The sequence below is a fragment of the Salvia hispanica genome, chromosome 4 (assembly GCF_029641045.1).
Source record: "Salvia hispanica isolate PSC_SH4W2 chromosome 4, Shi_PSC_v1, whole genome shotgun sequence".
Classification (NCBI taxonomy): Eukaryota; Viridiplantae; Streptophyta; class Magnoliopsida; order Lamiales; family Lamiaceae; genus Salvia; species Salvia hispanica.
The window spans coordinates 15,405,071-15,427,814 of NC_142695.1; the positions used below are offsets into that span (position 1 = coordinate 15,405,071).

The following is a 22,744-nucleotide window of genomic DNA, read 5'->3' on the forward strand; positions in this document are numbered from 1 at the left end:
TAGAATTCATAAAAATTTAATCTTTTTATATAAATTGTTTGAAGTAAATAAAATTTGACTTATTAAATATTTTAAACAACAGTGACGTAACTTATTTGATTGCATATAATAAGCAAAATTGCATGAAATAACAAAACTAATTTGATCTACTGTAGTAGTGAGAAAGTGAAGGAAAATTTTTAGAAATAACTTTTTTACCATAAAATGGGATCCACTTGTCAAATATTTAATAGTGTATTATAAAATGTTGTATGCTTTGTATGAGGTGATCCCTTCCGGACATCACTTCCTTATCTTCACCTTAATTCTAACTAGTTTCAGTCAGGTGTATTTCTTTTTAATATTTTTTTCTTTTTGATATATAGTGGAGTAATACATTATTTGCAAATTACTCCCTCCGTCCCATGTTACTTTTTACTTTTCGGCACGTCACAAACTCCTTACACTATTTATAGTTTAAGTTAGAATTAATGCATTTAATTAATATGTTAGTTTAAGTTAAGAGGTCCTTTATTAAGTGACGTCTCATTACACTTAAAATTCTAATTTTATTACACTAAAAAATCAATCTCAAATTTACGGCCTAAAATTAAAAGTGCGAGTAACATGGGACAGAGGGAGAGGGAGTACAAAACTTGTCGATTCCCTAATAAAGTAGTTACAATTTTATAGGAAATGACCACAATCTTCCCACTTTAACATTTTTATCAATTCAATGCAATTATGCAGTCTCTTCAATTGTTCAATTTTCTTATACTATGTAAAAGAGTATATATATTAACCCACTTCTCTTGATATAGGATATGATAGGATAATTTATGATATACACTTGCATATTTGAGATATAATTTCTTGCTATTAATAAATCACCTAAACTTATTTACTTGAACTCTATACATGTGGATGTCCATCACGATATGCTGTTGCCAACTTGACTATTTCCCAAATGGAATGAATTTCTATCCATTTGAACACACTCCATAAGAATCTTTTGCAATTTACAAGTTAATATAATATGCCCACGTTTGTTTTTCACCAAGAGCAAGTGGATATGTGCACTTATCCTACCAAATACGCAAATTCTTTTTTTAGCTTAGTTGTTAGCTTGGACTTAAAACACTATTGTCTAATTACTAGGAATATGCAATTTCATTTTAATTTATTTGTAGTTTTCCATTGTGAAGATTCTTTTGGGTGAACATTTGTCCAATATTATTAATTGGAGATCACATTAAATGTACTTAGTCGGTACTTAATTCAAAATGTAAATTAAAATCGATATAAAGTAGCCCAGCCTATCATAGATAATGACATCCTTAATTTTGCAACTTGTTTTACCAAATTGATTGTAATTGAGTGTGATGTCTAGTCAAAAGCAACTTAAGTTAACATCGACCTTAAACATTTAAGTAATTAATTAACATGTGCAATATTAAGTAGGCTCGATCGAATTAATTCCAGTCGTCTTATATATGGCCTGAGATTTTTATTCAAGAAATATGAATAAGTATTAAATACGCATAAATAAATGGGTCCATAATAATTAAGCATTATCCTATCATCAACATATTTGCAAGGCAGCTCGCAAATTATGGAAATATGTAGGCTGACTGAATTGCAAGACCTGACCCATTATGTTGGTGGATAATGGAGTCTACGCAGATATTAGGATAAATGTAGGCTGATTAATTATAGCTATATATAGTGAGCATATAAAATATTCATACCTTAAAATGCCAAAGTTTCAAGACAATTATTTTATACACTTCTTATCTGACAAAACTGCAATTTGTAACGACTAATGGTGTGAATTCTATTGATAAATTTTTATATTTTTAAAATTTTCTAATTAAGTATCCCACTCATGACGCTAATTGGACTTTGAGTCAGTAACGAATGATTAGATCTCCATGACAACATATAAAAGTTTCGGCTACTTTAATTTGTTGATGATAGGGTACAAATGTGTTAATTAATTGAAGTATTCACAAATTCAAAATGTACTTGGTTAACAAAAAAAATTAGTAATTCCATGAGTTGAAATTGACCAATTTTATCTTATAGTATTCTATCTATTTATATAATCACAAAATTATGTTTCGATTTTAAACTATCAGGATAGTTACTGAATAAGTTATAAGTTAATATAATTTCACTAAATTAGTCATTGTGAGTCTGTGCCTCCCGGAAAAATTCTGATATAGTAATAAGAAATTACAAATGAAGAACTCCCTTCGTTCCATTAGAAATGAAACGTTTTTTTTTTGGTCTGTCTTATAAAAAATGAAACGTTTTTAGAAATGGAAACATTACTCTCTCTACTTTTTCTTCTCTCTTACTTTACTCTCTCCTCGTTAACTCACAAAACAAAACCACATAAAATTTTGTGTCGAAAAACAAATGTTGTGGGAGGGATGTTAAAAAAAGAAACCAAAATAAAATGAGATAAATATATATAGAGAAGCGAGACGTTAATGAGGAATCCCAAGGGAGGTGGGCCCACAGGAGGAAATGTCCGGTGCGGTAGGGAGCATTGCACGCAGATATGAAACCCACAGTTGGAGTTGGAATAAATAATGAGACAAATTCCTGAAATTCTTACACCCAACTATCCTATAAATGAAGCCCCTCATCTCTTCAACCCACAAATCAATCAAACATCACATAACACAAACTCTACTTACCCTAAGCCAAACTTAATTTCTCTCTTGCAAGAAAGAGTGAGGGAAGAAATAAAAAGAAGATGAAGATGAGCAGCAGCAGCAAGAGAAGAATATCAAGCAGAGGAATAGCAGGAGTGTTGAGAGAGCAAAGGGCTCGTCTCTACATCATCCGACGCTGCGTCGTCATGCTTCTTTGCTACCATGATTAGCTACACCACACCATCCCACTTCACATGTAAATACACACATCATCATTAAACTAGAGCTAGTAGCTTCACAGTTTTGTACTACTCCTCCTACACTAATCTTGGCCTTTTTATTGTATTATTGTACTAGTTACTATACAATTATGATCAAATACAAACATTGTTTTCATTCCATTTCATCATTTTCGGTTGCTTTTCTTTGCTTAATTTCAAGAGACTTGCAAATTAGTAGCAAGTGTTTTGTCTATTGAGGCCGCTGTGTTACAGAATTTGTGGATCAGATTCAAGAACAAATTTTATATCTTTGTGGTCTGACAAGACAAGATGAAGGATGCAGGGTAGGTGAGTTTGGAATAATCATCTTTTTTTTTTCTTTTGCATTTTGGTTTTGCAGCAACTAAAAAAATGTGTCAGGGGGATATTGATTTTTTTTTACACTGCATTTTCTCATCTTTAAAAAGTGATAGGATCATAGAAGTGTGTGTGTGTGTGTGTGTGTTTCTTTTTCTTGTTTATGTTTGATTCCATATTTTACTTTTGTTTTATTTTCTACGTGATTCGATAATTTCTCAAGGTCTCTTTGGCTTTTATGGATCTTTTCATCAACTCCATATTTTATGTGAGCTTGTTTCATTACATTTAAAATCAAATGTATAATGTTACCTTGCTTGCTTTTATTTGGGGTGTTCTTTTATGAGGGAATCTTCCAACTTTCTTTAGAAAATAAAACTTTTGTTTTTACTTTGAATTAAACGTTGAATTAAGATTGGGATATTGTACATAGAATTATACTCCATTTGTTCATCATTACATGATCATATTTACTTTATTCTTCATCAGTTACTAAAATTTTCATTTCATTTTTATTAACTTTTTAGGTGAATTACGCATTCTACTGATCATTTGACTTATATTTTATTATAAACTTAATATAATAAAAATTGGACTCAAGTATTAATTATTCTCATTCAATTTCCTTTACAAAATCAAATTATTTTTCAAAATTTGTGTATAATAATTCAATAAATTCAGAATTGAGATACGGAGTAGTATTACTTTTTTGAAATAAGAAGCTTCTTTATTTTGGATAACACAAAGTATAACATCATCATGTATAAGCTCTAAATATCAAGCAAATAAAAAAAAAGCGTATGTTGCCCACAACAAATGAGTAGTACTAGAATACATAGACATTTTCCAAGCATGCTTTAATTTTACTTACAAAAGGCCTCTTGATACTATAATATAACTTCCAAAAGTGATTACTTAAACAACTAACAGTCCAAAAAGCAAGATTTGGGTAATTATTTCTCATGATTATCCGATCTTTAATCCCATAAATCATTAAGCGACTTACACTATGATTGCTAATTCAACCATGCTTTTTTAATTAGTCAAACAATTTTTGCTAACTTTTTTCGCAGTCATCCACTCCAATAAGCACGTAAAAAAAGCGTGCTAATTAAATCTTCTAGATACGAAATTAATCATGCTTTATTCGTCTTTTTTTTTTGTTGGGTGCCTATAGCAACAAAGGCATGCTAATCAACCACTTGATTAACTATTAATTATAATAAAAATCGTTATCAGGTTTGGCTGATTTATTTTAGGTTTTGTCCGTTTCTTATTATTGAATGATATCAGAAACATAAAACTTCTTATGATAGTTGCTTAAACTAACCTTGATTCTTGTCCACGACAAACAAATCCGATTCACTTATGTGATTTTAAAACTTTCGTTTTATTATTTTATCAATACTAACAAATAAATTGTATATGTAGCCTATAAAATTACAAAATTAAATAGTGATAAAAACAAAAAGTTGATCAAAACATTGAACAGAGGCGTAATATCGAATAGCTAGAGTTTGGTCAGCTATGAAACTCGTTTTGTGGGGCTGCTCAATTTTGCACCCAATCCATAATAATAATTTTCTTATTTAAAAAAAGTAAGTTACAATATTAATCAAGAATATTTGATTTGTATCGTAGATTCTAGAAGAACATATTCAAAACTGCAAATTACATCCACGTTTCACTAATCTGTCTTTTAATGTCTAATTCTTTAATTGAACTATCTTTTTCTTAGACATCGTATTAACTAAAAGTCTAAAATATAGTACTCCTATTTCCTATATCAAACCCTTAAAAAAAAAGAAAAAAAAAGATGGGACGGGAGAGTGATGGTTTTGAAAGAAAATATTGGTGTCGGCCACAAAATAGTGATCCATCTAAGCATATCAAAATAAAGCCAAAATTCACCCGGCATTTTTTTTGTCACCCCACGTGCACTTCTTATCTTCTCCCCCTCCCAATCATAATCCTTCCTTTTCTCACTTTTACTCTCTTTTTTTACCATAAAAATTAAAGATAGGTTATGGTCAATTTCATATATATGTAAATTAGTTGATTAATTATAAAGCTAGTTGTTTATGTACTATTATATCCTATTAAGATGAAATAGTAGTTGTTTATGATATGTACTACTATTATATCCTATTGAGATGAAATACTAGTTGTTTCCTCAAATGATTGAGATGTCACATTCTTAGCCAATTTAAAAATCCAAAACTCTTAGGCCATGCTTGGTATGATGGAATGGAATGAGGAGGGAATGGAATGGAGATGAGAATGGAATGGAGGTGAGAATGAAATGACAATTCCATTCCATTCTTGTGCTTGGTGAATGTAAAGTTTACAAATGGAATGAAATTGTTATTCCTTGATTGATTTCATTCATATGCTTGGTAACTACAAAATAATATATTAATGGAATGGAATGAAATATGAATAATTAATATATTGATTCTATAAAAAAATATTTATTCAAAAATATTTTTGTCAATATTTTGGATTATATAAATTTGTACGATACACGTAAATGAGTGTGTGCATATGTGGTGTATGTATATGTTGATGCGTGTGTGTATATGTGGTGGTGTGTGCGTATTTGTTGCTCTGTGTGTGTTGTTGTGTGCTGTGTGTGTTTCTGCGTGTGTGTGTTGTGTGTGTGTGTATGTGTTGTTGTGTGTTGCTGTGTGTGTGTTGTGTGTGAGTTGGTGTGTGTGTGTGTGTTTTGCTATGTGTGTTGTGTGTGCTGTGTGTATTTGTGTGTGTGTGTGTGTGTGTTTTTTTTTTCAATTATTAAAAATTTTAAAATTTTAATTTATGCTAAAATTGAGATGATATTAAATTTAAATATAATATTAATAATATGTATATAATTTTGTTAAATTTTAAAATAAGAAGAAAGGAAAATGAAATGGATGGAATATTTCCATGTGGAATGGAAAAAATTTACCAAACAAAGGAATGGAATGGAGGTAGGAATGCTATTCCATTCCCCCATTCCATCATACCAAACATGGCCTTGGATATACATGTAGACTGTAGTCAATATTTCCCACTAAAACAAGACAATTTTACACCTATCCCCAAGCCCATTTAGAGGACCGGTCTAGCACCTATGTAGTTTCGAAATTTTAATTTGGATGGTTTCACAACTTGAGTGCCACTTTCACACTCACATTATTATTCACTTGTACAATTATTGCTACAAATATTATGCCTTTTGTGGAGGTATGTTTTTAACTCTTTATAACTCCCTCTATAGCACCAACCCTCCGTTTATTTCAATCTGCTTTTATTTAGTATTTATTTGGGGATGAGTGTTACTCCCTCCATCCCCGATTAAGAGTCACACTTCACTTTTACCATATATGGTAGTAGGTCCCACATTCCACTAACTCACTCCACTCACATTTTATTATAAAATCAATATAAAAAAGTGGGTCCCACATTCCACTAACTTTTTCAACCAACTTTTCTTTACATTTCTTAAAACCCGTGTCCGGTCAAACTGTGACTGCTAATGGGGGACGGAGGGAGTAATATATAAAGATTTTCATGAGATGATGATGGAAGTAGTTGCCAACTGACACGCCCATGTCAAGATGACTTAATGCCTAAACAGCATTACCAACTCTACTTAATTAAGTTTAAGCGTTTGGAAACAAACAAATGATGGTGGAATAATTTGTGATTTCGTCACGTCCATGATTGGCAGTTAAGTAAGATCTTGTTTTGACAACATAATCTGTTTCTTGATTCGCTGCCTTTTTTTGGCCTTTGATCTCAACAAGAAGCCATTAATTTGTTCGCCTTTCCTTACATATGAGTACAAATTGAATTCTCATCATTTCAAAATTATATGCTAAAATAGCATCAAAATTCCTATTTTGTAGTAGTATATTTTTCTTGCAATAATTAAAATTCTGAAACTTCTACAAAATGTAGACTCTTCATATGTCAGAGTTCAATTTGAGTTATTGTTTGACTACTTCAAGTTCTAGATGTTTAATTAGGATGCTCAACAACTCCATTTTCACATTAAAAAAAGAAAAAAAGTAAACCTACATAAATTATAATGTTCAACATATCTCAACAATCACCGTGTTGTCATAATCAATTGAGATTAGATAATTTTGTACACAATTTGCCCACCAGTGTAAAATGCGCAGGTTGTGGAGACCCTCGATGTCGAAAATGCAACAAAAAAGTTGGCAGCTCTAGTTTTAGAAAGCTATTTTGAGACACAAAGATGGCCCATTTTCATGTTCTAGAACCAAGATTTCAAAGCCTCCTATCTAGTTCAGGTAGACCTAAATATGCCACGTCCCCCTCAACCCAAAATTAGTTTTCTTCATAGGCCCAGCTGCCCCCTTCTCTACCTCTCTCATGGTTGAACACAACCTTAATGATCTGTAACACTCTCTCCAGGTTCATGTACTTGAACCAGTTGTCTTCGATTTCAACAACACATTTTTAGAAGGGCTACTACTGTGAGAAGATGCGATTCAAGATTAGAACTGTTGCTTCGGCTTAAATATATATTCAAGAGGCTTCAAACCAACGACCCCATTTTATATCGCATTCATTTACTACACTTCATTCAGCTCGAAAACAAATATATTCAGGAGTCAAAGAAGAACAAAATCATTCAAAGTTATGCGAAACTATTCACAGAATCGAACAGTTTTGTATTTTTTGTGATGGTGAATGACTTAATAAATTATCAGTCACCTTCAAACCAATGTGATTTCACAGGACTTTAGGCTTTACCTGGCTAGGCCTGTGGTGTAACTAGCTATACATCGTCATGTACAAGTAGCCGCTCATCAATGTATACGCGGCAGATAGGGCATCTCTTGCACTTCTCACAGCAGGTGCTGCATATAAGGATCAAGCCATGATCAGAATTATTAAAGATAACATGAAGAGAGGAGAGACGAACATTCTCATGACAACGCTTCTTCTTTCTCATGCTTTTTAGGTTTTCCGACAAATAAGGCAAAGAAGAGAATGGATTGATAGGAAAACAGTGATACCTGCAAAGAGCATAATGCCTGCAAGGGAGCAGGACTACGTTTATTTGCTCATCAAAGCAAACTCGGCAAAGGATTTTTTCCTGGAGATAAAAAGTATCGTGGGCGTTCTGTGAGATAACAGAATTTCAATATATATGTATATTGAAAGAAATTCAAGTGATTTTTCAGATGGAACCAATGTTCTTATTATCGAAGTATTCAAATTCTTGCGTCTCCCATGAAATATGAGACCTCGTGAATCAAATAAAATAATCCATGAAAAGATGATAGTTTTTTACTCCCTACATGAGATCTAATAGAAGTTAGACTCACATTTAAAAGTCTGTCAAACTCTTCCTGGCTGATATTTGTGATTTCTGTTTGTGAAATGAGTGCTGATTGAAGCCTCCCTATCTGATGACAAAATGTAGCAACATCACAATGAAGTATATTGAATGAAAAATGCATATAGTAAAAAAAAAATCTTTGGGACATAAACGAAAATTCTTCATATTTCAAACAAAATCAATATGCATAGAAGATCACCTCCTTAGCAAGTTCAGACTTCGGCATCTTCTTGACAGTATCAGGCGAGAACGTATTGTACCTGTTAGGAACGAAGGAAAATTCTATGAGATGTTGCGATGAGATCAATATGCATAAAAAATTAATGTCAAATTCTGCTATAGAAGAACATGAAGCTTTCAGTGAAGTAAATTACCCTGAAGCCCATGAAGAATATAATCGAGCTTGCTCTTCACGGCTTCCTTCATCAATTGACCACCATCCCAGGAACCTAAATCGAGAAAATCCATAAAGATCGACAACAAAGTATGATTCTGGAGAAAATTTAGAATTTTTAACGATTTAAGAGGCATTACCTTGATCCACGACGCAGAAACCCCATATAGTCATAAGCACTAGAAGGTAATCTAAAGCTGCTTCCAGTTTCAGCTTCATCATTAAGTAAGACGGAGATTTTCTCAAAGAATCTATATATGGCGAACAAAAATCCAACTCCTTGCAGCAACAGAAGAGGAGAAAACAAAAGCGGAATCGGGATACTTCTAACAGCAGGGGGGGTTCCCTAAAATAGAATTAGTGAATGAGATTTAACTCAAAAAGAAATCGATAACTGTCCCACTATAGATTTCATATCCTGACTTACCTCCAAGTACATGAAGAGCATAACTTGGAAACCAATCAATGGAATTTTCATGATATGCCCACCAATGTCTTGCAAACTGCACATTCTGTTTTCATGATTGTCTTCATCGGGTGGTACTAATACACCGTTATTCCAGGTAAAAGATCTGATATTTGATGACGATGATGCTGCTGCTGCTGCTGTAAGATGTGAACGTCTATGAATTGAAGGATTGTACCACTTAGTACAAATAAGGAATGCGAAGCACTCTGCAACCCTGAGAAGCAAAGACACAAAACAAATATAACTGTTATAGCATGCAACAGATAGGACAGTCAATATGATAAATGAAGCAGGGATATTCATGTACCCATAATTTATGAACAGATCCCACCAACCAAGACCAACTACATTACCTGCATATCATCCCACGAAGAGTAGAAGATGAGTACAACTTACAAATAATGATAAATGTTTCACAAGTAAAAGAAAATAAAGAATTTTTCATCTCTTATGGTTTCTGATACACATTAATTCAGGCAGCCGTTATTAAGATGTGGAGCAATGGGATTATGGAGCTGAAGTTCGGTTACAACTTACAAGTAGTGATATCATTATGGATAGTGGAACTTGAATAAAGTTATAGCTTTATCTCTAGAATTACAAATAGATGTACTTAATACTGAATGACTACTTATGAGTATTGTATTGGATGACATTGCTAAGGCTTTTTCGTGAAGAAAAGATGGCCTTCCTTTAAGGAGTTTTAAGTATAGTATTAAAAGAAATTGTCGAGGCTTTTCGAGAAGGAAAGACGGTCTTCCTTTCAAGCACAAAGTTCAACAAACATCCATTCGCTTCTTATCGCTTACAAATTAGTGGGAGGAACATAGATAGAAATGGTACTGACACGAAACTTAGATTCTCGTGTCAAGGCGTTAGCTAAAACGATGGAAGAGCAAAATGCATATTGATGCTATGGAGTCCTACATGGCAGAGCAAAACGATGGCATGAATGCTATGAAGGCCTACAACAGGACTTAATTAAAAAATAGTATCACACTCTTGACCACTACGAGGGGTGAGGGTTCATCCTCTGAGAGTTTGATAGCTCAGATTGTGGCAGCCGGGGAAAACAATCCCCCAATTCCAGTAGAAGTAGCACCGGAACTGATACAATAATCCCCCCGTCCATAAAAATAAAGTACTTTTGAAATGACACGGACTTTAATACACAATTGGTAAAGTAATATACATAGAAAGAAAAGTCATTGGAGAATGGAACCCTACCCCGATTGGAGTACACAATCGGAGTATCGTTAGTGGAGAATGGAACCCTACCCCATTAGAGTGAATTTTTCCCTAAAATAGAAGTTGCCATTTTTATGTGACGGACAAAAATGGCAAAAGTGATCTACTTTTATGGGACGGATGGATCATTAGTTATTACCATTAGATTCTTATTAGGAATCTCTCAAGTACAAGGGCTCTATATAATGGTTCGTTGAGATTCGTTTAGATATCATAATGAAATAATTGTAATGACATTTTGGTCAAGGCTTTCCTTGTAGAGAAGAGTTATCTATTTCAATCTTATTTCCATTCTCATTATCTTTAGCAAATTTATCATTGATGTTGTGCGACATGCTACCTATGCCACATATTATCAAGAGTATATGGTCCACCCACCTTTCACTACATATCAAATGGTGAGGTGAGCGTGGAATGTCAGAAGGCAAAAACTGTCAGATAGGAGAAGGCAGCTAAGCTTCCATCCACAGATGAGTGTGCAATCCTCTGGTCGATGCAGGAAATCCCCGAACACATGCTGCAGGGCCTTGATGCCCGGCTTCAGTATTCCCACCACTGCCCTTGCCCATTGAGAGTCCAATCGACAAGGCGGCGAGTGTCCCTGTGCAAACCTACTATCTCACGACGTGGCGCCAACATCTTTGCTGCAGTCCAGCCCTCCGCTTCATTCCCAGAAACATCAGCCAACCCCGTGGTTCAGTTCAGGCATTCAGCCTCTTACTTTGGTGCCAACAACAACACCTGTGGTGATTTCTCATCAAATATAAACTCCTTCCACGCCACAGAGTCATGCTTGCAGTGAGCATCCGCCACATCAACGCCTCAACCTATCCCACCGACAATGGCTTAACCATTCCTTCCAGAGATAAATGCAACGCACAGGAAACAACAAGTTCACCAGCCACCCATCTTCATGGCTTCACCAATTAAGAGCATCACGTTTAATGGTTGGTAATAAAGCATACATAGCTTTGGCTGGCCATTCTAGCATGGTTGATTGGTTGTCAGCTGGAACTCCTATATATGATGTGATGTCTGGATACACTCCATTTAGGGAAAAGGCTAGAAAAATGATTGTTGTCAAACTTTCTCAGTCGATGGTGCAACATTGGTTCCTTTGTGATTGTCATGGTTTCCTCAAGTCCACAAGCATGAGTATGAGCCTCCTCGAGACAACACAATGTGTTTAGGGTTCAATCTCAGCCTTGAGGACAAGTCTGTTTTGATAACGGTGCAATTGATATGCATTTGGTGGTTACCTAATCATGGAAAGTCTCCTTGAACATCAGTTACATTCTCATACATTAATTAATACTACTCCCTCCATTTCCTAAATATAGGAACTTTAGAAACGGCACAGGTTTTAATGCAAAATTGGTAAAATTAGAGAGAGGAAGAGAAAAAATGGGTAAAGTAGGAGAGAGGAAGAGAAAAAGTAGTGGTTATCCATTATAATCTTATTTCCATTCTCATTATATTTTGCAAACACATGATAGTCGTTGTGCAATGTACTACTTATGCAGACATATTATCAAGAGTATACGGTTCTCCCGCCTTTCACTCCGTATCAAGGACCTTGTGCTTCATGCCCCTCACGACATTTGTCCAACTCTGTGGTTCCTTCCCGACCTCAGCCACAAGCCATTCTTGCAAAAACACCCTTGTCCCCACCTCTTGTTTACGTGGCAGCACCTGATGCTTTTGTTGAGTCAACAATTGTGTCCGTTTCTATCCCTTGAAATTGTTACCGATGTTAATTCCCTTTTGGCGTCAGTTCTCGCTCCAACAAGAGTGGCTGTTGTTTCTAGTCCATCATCGGCTGACGGTCAGACACTCCATCCCCTTTCGTTACCAATGTTAATTCCCTTTTGTCGTCAGTTCTCGCTCCAACAAGAGTGGCTGTTGTTTCCAGTCCATCATTGGCTGGACACTCCAGCCCCTGTCACTGCCACAACAATGTATGCATACTCCAGCTACCTTGTTTTTCTGAATCTCAAAGTTACCACCAAGATTTTTAAAGGTTGCAGACAGTTGAGGTTTATGCTCTTTTCGTTCCTTCATATTCTTGGGTGTCTTCAGGTTCTTATTTCTTACTCATGTCCATAAACCTAAGTAGAAGCCTCCACCGATCCAAGCAAAGTGTTTAGGCTTTGACATCCAGCCTTGAGGACAGGACTATTTTGACGGCGGTGCTATTGATAAGCATTAATGCAGGCATCCTTTATTTGAAGGGGAACATTGAATGATGGAACCAAAGTGGAGAAATAGTGGATGCCGATTACTTTGGCTACAAGTAGTGGATATCGGTTATGGATAGTGGAGCTTGAATAAAGTTATGGCTAGTTAATATTATGTAGCACATTTTGCAATTATCTTCTTTCTATAAATATAAATATATGTTCTTGGATGTCGAAGGGGACTACTTTTGAGTATTATATTGAACGGAATTGTCGGGGCTTTTTGTGAAGGAAAGAGGGCCTTCTTTAGAAGGAGTTGTCTTTTATTTCAATCATATTTTCTCTACCATTTTCTGCAACATAAGGAGATGCCTTAATTGTTCCTAAAATGGATATCTTATTACAGAACATAATCAATGAGATTTCTTAGTGGTGAGTGAGCTGAACTTACCACATAGTTTCAGAAGTGTAAATGTTGTCGCAGCAATGAAGAAGACCATTGAGATGGAAATCCAAAAGTGCTTAAGACAAAAAAAAAACAGATTTAAACCGTTATAAATATACTTCAGTGTAACTAGCCATAGATAATAGTGGAAATTAGTATCAGATCCACAATCAAAATCAAATACTCTTCTTGGCAAATTAATACTCCCTCCGTCCGTGAAATGTTGTCCAGATTTGCCATTTCGGTCCGTCCATGAAATATTGTCCACTTTGCTTTTATTCCATTTTTGGTAAATGGACCCTACTTTCCACCAACTCATTACACTCACATTCTATTATAAAACTAATATATAAATGTGGGGCCTACATTCCACTAATTTTTTCCACACATTTTTCTTCACATTTCTTGAAACCCGTGCTGAATCAAACATGGACAACATTTGTGGACGGAGGGAGTAGAATTGCTTTAGTCTATTCCTTAAATCCTCCAAAGGGATAACTTTGAACAGCATGATGTGTAAATGTATTCCTTTAGCAATTCAGTATATTTTCTCTACCCACCTTTCCCAGAGAAAAAAAAAAGAACATGTACCCTCCATTGCAGAATGTTTTTTCATGCTAGTCAAAAAGCACAGACAGTGTCGATTCAAAAGCATATTCTAACAGATGTTTTACTAATAACTTACTGGGAGAGTCTCCCAAACAGCTTCATCACTCATACTATCAACATCATCATCTGCAGGCATAAGGGCCCTACACATCCTGAGCAGCAGAACACACAATAAGGACTCAATATACACTCTTTGAACAAAAAAGGCAAGGACCGAATAAAAAAATTTAAAACACCACCATCTATACTAGGATTGGAAGTATTACCTAATGTTATCAACCAAAATTGCAGCCTCTAGAGCTAGCAGAGGCAGAAACACAATCTTCAAATTTACAGCTGTTATTTATCACATTATAGAAACAGGATGAGTTCATAATAAACTTGTGAACTTTCCTAAAAGAGCATTGAGATAGGTATCTGAGTAAAACTGAAGATTTTAGCTGACATTGTATAAGCAACAAAAAAGCTTACCATATCTTTTCTCAAGATGTACACAGAGGAGAAGTTCGAAAGCAATAAGCAACGGAGCCGCCACAATGGCATGAAAAGGCGCCCACTGTCCGTCAAAGTGTTCAAGTAATAATAAAGAGGGATCAGTGAAGTTGGAGGAAAATATCAAGGGAGATATCAGAGCAGTTCAGTATATTCATCATACATGTCGGCCATGAGGCATAGAAGGGGCAGGTAAAGAGAATCTTCCTCTTGCTACGACTGCATGAAATAACCAGATAGGAGAAAAAACCAACCTACAAAAATTGCACAAATACAGAACCAACCAAATATTATAGAAGCATAAGGCTTAACACATTATTAGTGGACAGAGTCTACAATATTAACTAAAATGTAAAATAATACACTAGGACACACAGAAAAATGGTGTCTTGCTCAAGTGGAGAGTCTTCAGGTGTTCTACTCATTAAGCAACGAAGAAAAAGAAAATGAAACAAAAGAAATACGCTCTCAATTGCCTAAAAGGATTCTTCATCACCCAACGGCCTCAAGTTCTTTTCACACAACAGCCACATTTAGAAATGCAACAAGGGATATTTATATTCCATCACTTTTCATAAATTTTAGGGGGTGAACTTTCTCTGGCTAAAGAAAACCCTCCTCTCTACGACTCTACCTCTAAACAAGGTTACTCACAACTGGGAGCATTCGCATTTCCATCTTCATACAAATCACTCACAAAAAAGTTATAGGCACAATGTTGAGAAAAAAACTTACACATAAGCATATTAGCTTAATAATCTTCACAATTCAAAATACAATCCCTTGTTGCCGCATTCCCCAAACTACCTCCAAAGTTTGAACCTTTATTCTAATTAAGATAGTAATATACAAAATTCCTAATGTAGATGCAACTCCTGCACCAATTTAACAAATCATAACCCAAAAACCAAATATCATACAAATAGAGCATAATTCCTAATTCTCTAGCCATCTAATTACACCAATAAAACTCCTCACAGCTCAAAGTATCATTTTCAGTCAAAAAGCAAACAGAGTATAATTAACACCAAAATACACAAAGACGGACAAAGAAGAAGAAGAAGAAACATACCACCAAGAGTAGTTGACAGCATGATCGAGCTTGAGAGAGAGAATGACAGAGAAGGAGAAAAGCAAGCCATGAGCTATCGCCACTTGAAAAGACTTGAAAACTCTCGTCCAGTTCATCATCTCCCCAAATAAGCACCAAAGCGCGCGCGCACACAATTACAGTGAGTCAATTTTTGTATACAATCTATGCATAGCAACGGCTGATTCAGACATCAACGCAAACAGCTAAGGATGAGTTTGGATTTTCAGCCGAATGTCGCTTTTGCATTGATTGAATGTCGCTTTTGATTTTAGTTTGGGCCGTTTTGGGGATTGATGCGTAATGCCCCAATTTGTCAATGGTTTTTTCGTACTTGGGTACTTTTGTCATTTGATATGCCGTTGTTAGATTCCACACTCAATAGAATTAAAATTTTTGAGATCCATTTCGTCTGAATAATTCATACTACTACAAAATTATCGAAAGTATAGTTTCACCTTTTAGACCCCCTGTGAATATGTTTATTCATGTGAAACATAGTACTCCGTGTCTCTTAAATTTTGTCGCACTTTTATTGTACAGGAATTTTTAGAAATATAATGAAAAGTGAGTTGAAAAAATTAGTAAATTGTATAGGTTCTATTTTGTATGAGTTAGTGGGATATAAGTCCACTACAAAAAAAAAATTGAAAAATAAAATGTGACAAATTTTGTGGGACGAATGAAAATAAAAAAATGTGATAAAATTTAAGGGACAGAGGGAGTAATGATAGATCTATTTGTGAATTTAACTGAAAGAATATAACTACAAATTTAGTCAATGCAATAATATTAAATGTGACGCTCATTTTTTAAAAATATCTTCTTATGATTCTATCACTACAAAAAAAGCGATGGTTGCTACCAAATATTTGCTAGCAAAAGGCTGTGCTCGCAAAATTCGAAATATTTTCTAGCACATTTGCGAGCATATATGGAAAAAAAAATCATTTTTCGAAATATTGAGTGGTATTTCTAGCACTGGTATGTGCTAGAAAAATTGTGAGCACCTAATTCTAGCAAATTTACCAACTAGTCAAATTTCCTTCAGTTTGCTAGCACTAGTATGTGCTAGCAAATGTTTTTTCATGTAAAAAGGAAATATAATCATTTTCCTTCGACTATTTTGCGAGTGGGAGTAAAAGAGCTAGCAACTTTGCGAGTGGGAGTAAATGTGCTAGCAAATTTGCGAGTACACGTACAAGTGCTAGCAAAATTGTGAGCACCAAATGCTAGCTAATTAACCAACTAGTCAAATTTCCTTCAGTTTGCGAGCATTTGTATGTGCTAGCAAAACTTTTTACATTTAGGCTGTGTTTGGTACCCAGAATTCAACTCATGGAATTGGAATTGGGGGCTTGAATTCCAAATTTGTTGTTTGGTATTAGAAAAATATGTAGATTTGGAATTGAATTGTAATTCCAAAATTTTGAATTCCATAATTTTAATTCCAAAATTTTAAATGAAGAATTCCAAATCCAACATCTCAATTCCATGGGTCAAAGTGAAAAAGCGTGGATCCTAACCGGGTCAAAAACAAAAAACGGGTCAAACAAAATTCTCGCTTCCTCTCTCCCTCTCTCCCCCCCCCCCCTCTCTCTGCGACGGAAACCCTCCCCTCTTTGGAGAGCTTCCTTCATCTAACAACAATCGATCACGTATTATTAGTCATAAAAAATTTGTTATTCTTACCGTGTTTGTGCTTGATTTTGTTTCAGTTTTGCCAATTTTTTCAATTATCCATTTTTTCAAATCTGTTAATTTTTTGTTCATATTGATTGTAGTTACAAGCCATCTCCGTTGTCTTCTTCCTCTTGATCACCTTCTCGGTTGCAAACTCCATGAAAGTGTACTTTTCTGCGCTCTCTGTTCATAAAAGCTCTTGAGGATTCTTATTCTTACTTACATTCCTTGTTTCCTATTTTTATTCATAAAAACTCTCTTAGCTATTGTTATTTATTGGGAAAATTCATAGAATAGTAAATTTAGTTAAATTAATTATGAGGAATTGAGGATTGAATTTGTATGGGAAGATTTTGAAATTAGCGGCGTGGATATTTTGCTATGTTTGCTGCCCAACTTGTGATTCTGACTCATTCCAATATCTTTTTTATTGCTTTCTTAATTGTTGTAGATGGCCTCTGATTCACAAGCAAAAGAAAAATCAAAATATATCACTTGGACTATTGAGATGGATAAAGTCCTCGGAGCTTGTTTCATTGAACAAATGAATCAAGGAAACAAGCTAGATGGAAAATTTGCTAGGAAGTCTACCTCTTGGACGGCTGCTATACACGCACTTATGGTAAATCTGAATATCAAAGTTGATAAAAACAATATACAAGCTCGCTTAAAGACTTGGGAGAAACACTATGATATCTTGCATCCACTATTAGTATCATGCAATTCTGGCAGCCCAATCACGTGGGATTACACAGCGGGTAGACTTATGGTTCATGATGAAAATGTGGAGAATGAAAGATTAAAAGTAAGTTTATGTCTTTATGATTTCACTAATCTACTTTGAGTGTTTTGGATAAATTGGATTTTGATTTTTGATATTTTTATCTTGTAATGGAATTTAGAAGTTATGTGTTTAGTTTTTAGTTGGATTAATGGTTTTTGCAGCTTGGGTTTGTGTTCATTCAGCTGAATTAATTGATTATTGATGGAATTTTGGATTATTTGGTTGTCTTGCTAGCATAAGTTTGATGTTTATCTTCTGAAAATGAACAGTTCCTTACTCATATTTCTATTTTTCTACAATGAGTCACTTGATTTATATCAGGAACCTTTCACATGCATTATATGACTAGAAATGGTTATGTGTAGTTTATTTAGTATATTAACTATTGCTCATTATTGTTCTGAAGGCAAATTCAAAAATTGGACCATATAGGAGAAGAATTGTGGTAGAGAATTGGGATGATATATGTATTCTTTTCTCTCAAGATCGTGCTGACGGGCAAGGTGCAAAAACACATCTGGAAAACAATGTTGAGGCTGAGGTTGAGGTTGATTCAACTACCATTGGGGATTCACTTGACAAGTGTGATGAAGAAGTTGATGCTATGAGTGAGTCGTTGGCCTGAAAAAGGCGAAAGGAGACAGCATCTTCCTCAAGTTCCCTTGGACCGAAGAAGAAGAAGAAGACGGATTCGAAGATCATATCTGATTGTATGCATCGTATGTCCACTGATTTTGGTGACTATCTGTTGGTGGAGAGAAAGAAGGCTGAGCTTGATATAGAATAGAAAAAACTTGTTGTGGAACAAAAGAAGCTTCTTATGGTGCAACAGAAAATGATGGACCCCCAAGAAATTTTAGCAGCATTGAAGACTATTGAGTTAGATGAGATGCAGATGATTAAGGCTCTGGATTTGATGATGCACGATAGCATATTATTCCATACATTTGTTGGAATACCAGTACAGATTAAATACAAGTGGCTAAAAGTGCAACTTGATAAGTGAGGTTGGTTAGGATTGCAGAATCATCAAAACTTATATATGGTGCAGATTATGGATGGGGGATGACAGTTAAGTATGAATGCATTCATACATACTTATATGGAGCAGTTAATATTTGTAAGGCAAGACAAGGAGGAATCTAGTTGAGCTTCTCAATGTCTAAGGCTAAGATGGGTAGTTTTGAATTTTGTAGACGTGTTTAACAAACACTCATGCATCAATAGTTATTTGTAACTTTCTGTTTATTTTTCAACTATTCTCCAACGAAGGAGAAAATACAAAGTTGGAAGCTTTATCAAACATGCTGTGTGAACGCTTTATTTGGAGTTTACTACGCATATTCTGATTTAATTACATAAGTTTCAGTTTGATTTGCTGTTTGGTGTTGTGTGTGCATACCAGTTCTAAGTCAATATCAATTATTTGAGATATTAAATAAAATATTTGAAATTATAATACAATTCTATTTCAATTCCATAATTACACCAAACAAAGGAATTGGAATTGAATTACAATTCTATACCAATTCTTTAACTATACCAAACAAAGGATTTGGAATTGAATTGTAATTCAATTACTTCCAATTCAATTCCATAGAATTCCAATTCCAATTCCATTCCAATTCCGTGTACCAAACGGAGCCTTAAAAAGGAAATATAATCATTTTCCACCGATTGTTTCGTGAGTGGAATTAAAAGTGCTGGCAAATGTGCCAGCACACATTCAGGTGCTAGCAAATTCTTTAGTCTTATCCAGATCCGCTTTCTTCATTCTCATTCTTCTCCATTTCCAAATTTTCGCTCTTCCATTTCCTTGCATGCGATTTGGAGGTGTTTTTGTTGCCCATGGTCAGTCCAACTTCACATTTTCCAATTATTTGAAGGTATAAGTTTATTTATTAGCTATTCTTCCAAATTCTCATTTTCCCACATTTCAAAATTTTTAAACTTACACTTTTCTTGCCTAGGATTTCTGCGATTTGGAGGTGTTTTTGTTGCCCATGGTCAGCCCAACTTCACATTTTCCAATTATATGAAGGTATAAGTTTATTTATTAGCTATTCTTCCAAATTCTCATTTTCCCACATTTTAAAATTTTTGAACTTTCACTTTTCTTGCCTAGGATTTCTGCGATTTGAAGGTATTTTAGCTGCCCATGGTCAGCTCAGCTTGACATTTTTTCCAATTATTTAAAGGTACAACTTTTATTTGTTAACTATTCTTCAATTTGTGGCTAATTAATTCTAAATATTTTTATACTTGATTTGATTTATATTATTATATTTGTGTGATAGATAGTGAAACGAATAAAATTCCGGTAAGAGAATGGATGTATGAGAGAAAATGTTATAGTGGAGGATTGAATCTGGAATTTATTGATGGATTAGATAAGTTTATAAGTTTTGCTGTGCAACATCCCTCGAGAATGGATGGTTTGAAAATTAGATGTCCATTCTTACGCTGTAATAACAAAAAATTTTATCATCCGGACACGGTTAAGGAGCATCTTTTGAAAAAGGGATTTACTCGAAATTATTATGATTGGAGATTTCATTGTGATGTTGAAGCATCGTCTTATGATGTTGAAGCGTCCTCCAGCTCAGGACAGATAGAATCCATGCATTGTGATCCTCCATTGAATTCTTACCAACATATGGTGCACGATGCATGGGAACAATCAAGTGCTTATGAGCATTGGCAACATGTTCCGCCTACATACATGCCAGAGCCCCCCATAAATGAGTCGCTACATTTCTACAATTTGTTGGAAGCGTCTAAGTCTGATTTGTGGGCAGGATGTGATTATTCTGAGTTGTCAACAAATGCTCGAATAATGACTATGAAGGCCGAACATCGAATGTCGCAGCGAGCTGTTGACGAATTGTGTCAGTTTATGGAGGAGCGTCTGCCAAAACCAAATCGTATGCCTAACAGTTTCTACAAGTGCAAGAAACAAATGCAGACTTTAGATATGCCTCGTCTAAAGATACATTGTTGCATGAAAGTGTGTATGATCTATTGGGGAGAAGACGAGGATATAACCGAATGCAAAGTTTGTGGTCAGGCCAGATTCAAGGACAATGGTAGCAGTCCATTCAAGGAGATGTATTATTTTCCTCTGGGCCCAAGATTAAGACGATTGTATGCGTCTGAAGGTACAGCTCAATCCATGCGATGGCACGCAGAGCACGCCCAAACTCCAGGAGAGATGCGTCATCCGACAGATTCTTTAGCCTGGAAAACTTTTGACAAGACACATCCATCATTTGCTTCTGAATCAAGAAATTTCAGGTTGGCACTTAGCACAGATGGATTTCAGCCATTCGGGCAAAGTGGTTCACAATACTCATTATGGCCAGTAATTTTAACCCCATACAATTTGCCATCGTGGATGTGCATGAAAAATCCATACATGTTCCTCACTGTGATAGTGCCAGGTCCGAAGAATCCCAAACAGAATATTGATGTGTTTCTACAACCCCTAATCGCAGAGCTCAACGATTTGTAGCCTGAAGGAATTCCAGCATATGATATATCAAGAAAACAAAATTTTCAGCTACGCGCAGCGTTGATGTGGACTATCAGTGACTTCCCTGCATATTCAATGTTGTCGGGGTGGAGCACATCTGGACATCGTGCATGTCCATATTGTATGGAGGACTCACAAGCTTTCTCCTTGAAGCATGGACGAAAAACCACTTGGTTTGATTGTCACAGGAGGTTTCTCAATAGAAATCATCGGTTTTGTAGAGACAAAAAGAATTTTATAAAGAACAGAACCGAACATTCTGGTCCTCCTTCGATCTTAAGCGGAGAAGAGATACTTGATAACTTGGAACAGTTTGAATTCAAGAGAGTGTTTGATGAAGGTGCAGAAACATCAAATTTCGAGTTGAGCAAGATTTTGGATGGAATAAACGAAGCATATTTTGGGATCTTCCATATTGGAAGACAAATTTGATTCGTCATAATCTAGATGTCATGCACATAGAAAAAAATGTTTTTGACAATATCTTCAATACCATCATGAATGTGGAAGGCAAGACGAAAGATAATCCTAATGCAAGAAGAGATTTGGAAGAGTTTGGCATACGACCTGAACTTTGGCCATATGACGGGAAATATCATAAGGCAAATTTCACACTTGACAAAGAAAGCATGAAATTATTGCTCAAGTGGCTCAACATTTTGAAATTCTCGGATGGTTATGTTTCTAACCTGTCAAGATGCATTGATATGAAGAAACACAAGTTGTATGGTATGAAAAGCCACGATTGTCATGTGTTTATGCAAAGATTGCTACCAATTGGACTTCGTGAGTTACTTCCACACGCTGTATGGGAACCTCTGACAGAGTTGAGCAATTTCTTTAGAGATCTCACTGCCACAGTGATATGAGATGTTGATATGGCAAAGTACAATGAGTCGATTGTAGTTACCTTATGCAAGCTTGAGATGATATTTCCCCCGTCTTTTTTTGACTCCATGGAGCATCTTCCAGTCCACTTAGCATATGAGGCATTGATCGCAGGACTGGTGCATTTCCGATGGATGTATCCGTTTGAACGGTACATGCGCAGGTTGAAGTTGAATGTAAAGAATAAGGTTGTTGTGGAAGCATCGATATGTAATGCATATTTGGCTGAGGAATCATCTCATTTTTGCACTCATTACTTCGAGTCACATGTCCGTTGCCGCGGTAGAGATGTTCCTCGTAATGACGACGGAGGGGGATCTACTTACCCTAAAGATATGCTTCCGATTTTTA

General features: G+C 35.2%; 3 protein-coding genes and 1 long non-coding RNA gene across 4 annotated transcripts; 3 read left to right on the plus strand and 1 right to left on the minus strand.

The window, feature by feature from the left end:
• Positions 1-2,599: 2,599 nt before the first annotated feature.
• Positions 2,600-3,043, plus strand: LOC125199139 (small polypeptide DEVIL 4-like). Its single transcript, XM_048097270.2, has one exon. It carries the CDS (start codon positions 2,744-2,746, stop codon positions 2,870-2,872), a length of 129 nt encoding a protein of 42 aa, XP_047953227.1. The 5' UTR covers positions 2,600-2,743; the 3' UTR covers positions 2,873-3,043.
• A 4,728-nt stretch (positions 3,044-7,771) lies between these two features.
• Positions 7,772-15,801, minus strand: LOC125192204 (uncharacterized). Its single transcript, XM_048089717.2, has 14 exons — positions 15,489-15,801; positions 14,580-14,670; positions 14,396-14,480; positions 14,191-14,260; positions 14,001-14,076; positions 13,322-13,391; positions 9,753-9,798; positions 9,404-9,659; positions 9,117-9,322; positions 8,957-9,031; positions 8,782-8,842; positions 8,569-8,649; positions 8,257-8,336; positions 7,772-8,097 (listed from the first exon to the last, which is right to left on the minus strand). Exons 1-14 carry the CDS (start codon positions 15,605-15,607, stop codon positions 8,016-8,018), a joined length of 1,398 nt encoding a protein of 465 aa, XP_047945674.1. The 5' UTR covers positions 15,608-15,801; the 3' UTR covers positions 7,772-8,015.
• A 1,338-nt stretch (positions 15,802-17,139) lies between these two features.
• Positions 17,140-19,302, plus strand: LOC125191778 (uncharacterized). Its single transcript, XR_016137561.1, has 2 exons — positions 17,140-17,994; positions 18,380-19,302. It is a non-coding gene; the product is annotated as an uncharacterized LOC125191778 (long non-coding RNA).
• Positions 19,303-20,401: 1,099 nt separating this feature from the next.
• LOC148927343 (uncharacterized) lies at positions 20,402-21,484 on the plus strand. Its single transcript, XM_089056561.1, has one exon. The coding sequence runs from the start codon at positions 20,402-20,404 to the stop codon at positions 21,482-21,484; it is 1,083 nt and encodes a 360-aa protein (XP_088912687.1).
• Positions 21,485-22,744: the final 1,260 nt, after the last annotated feature.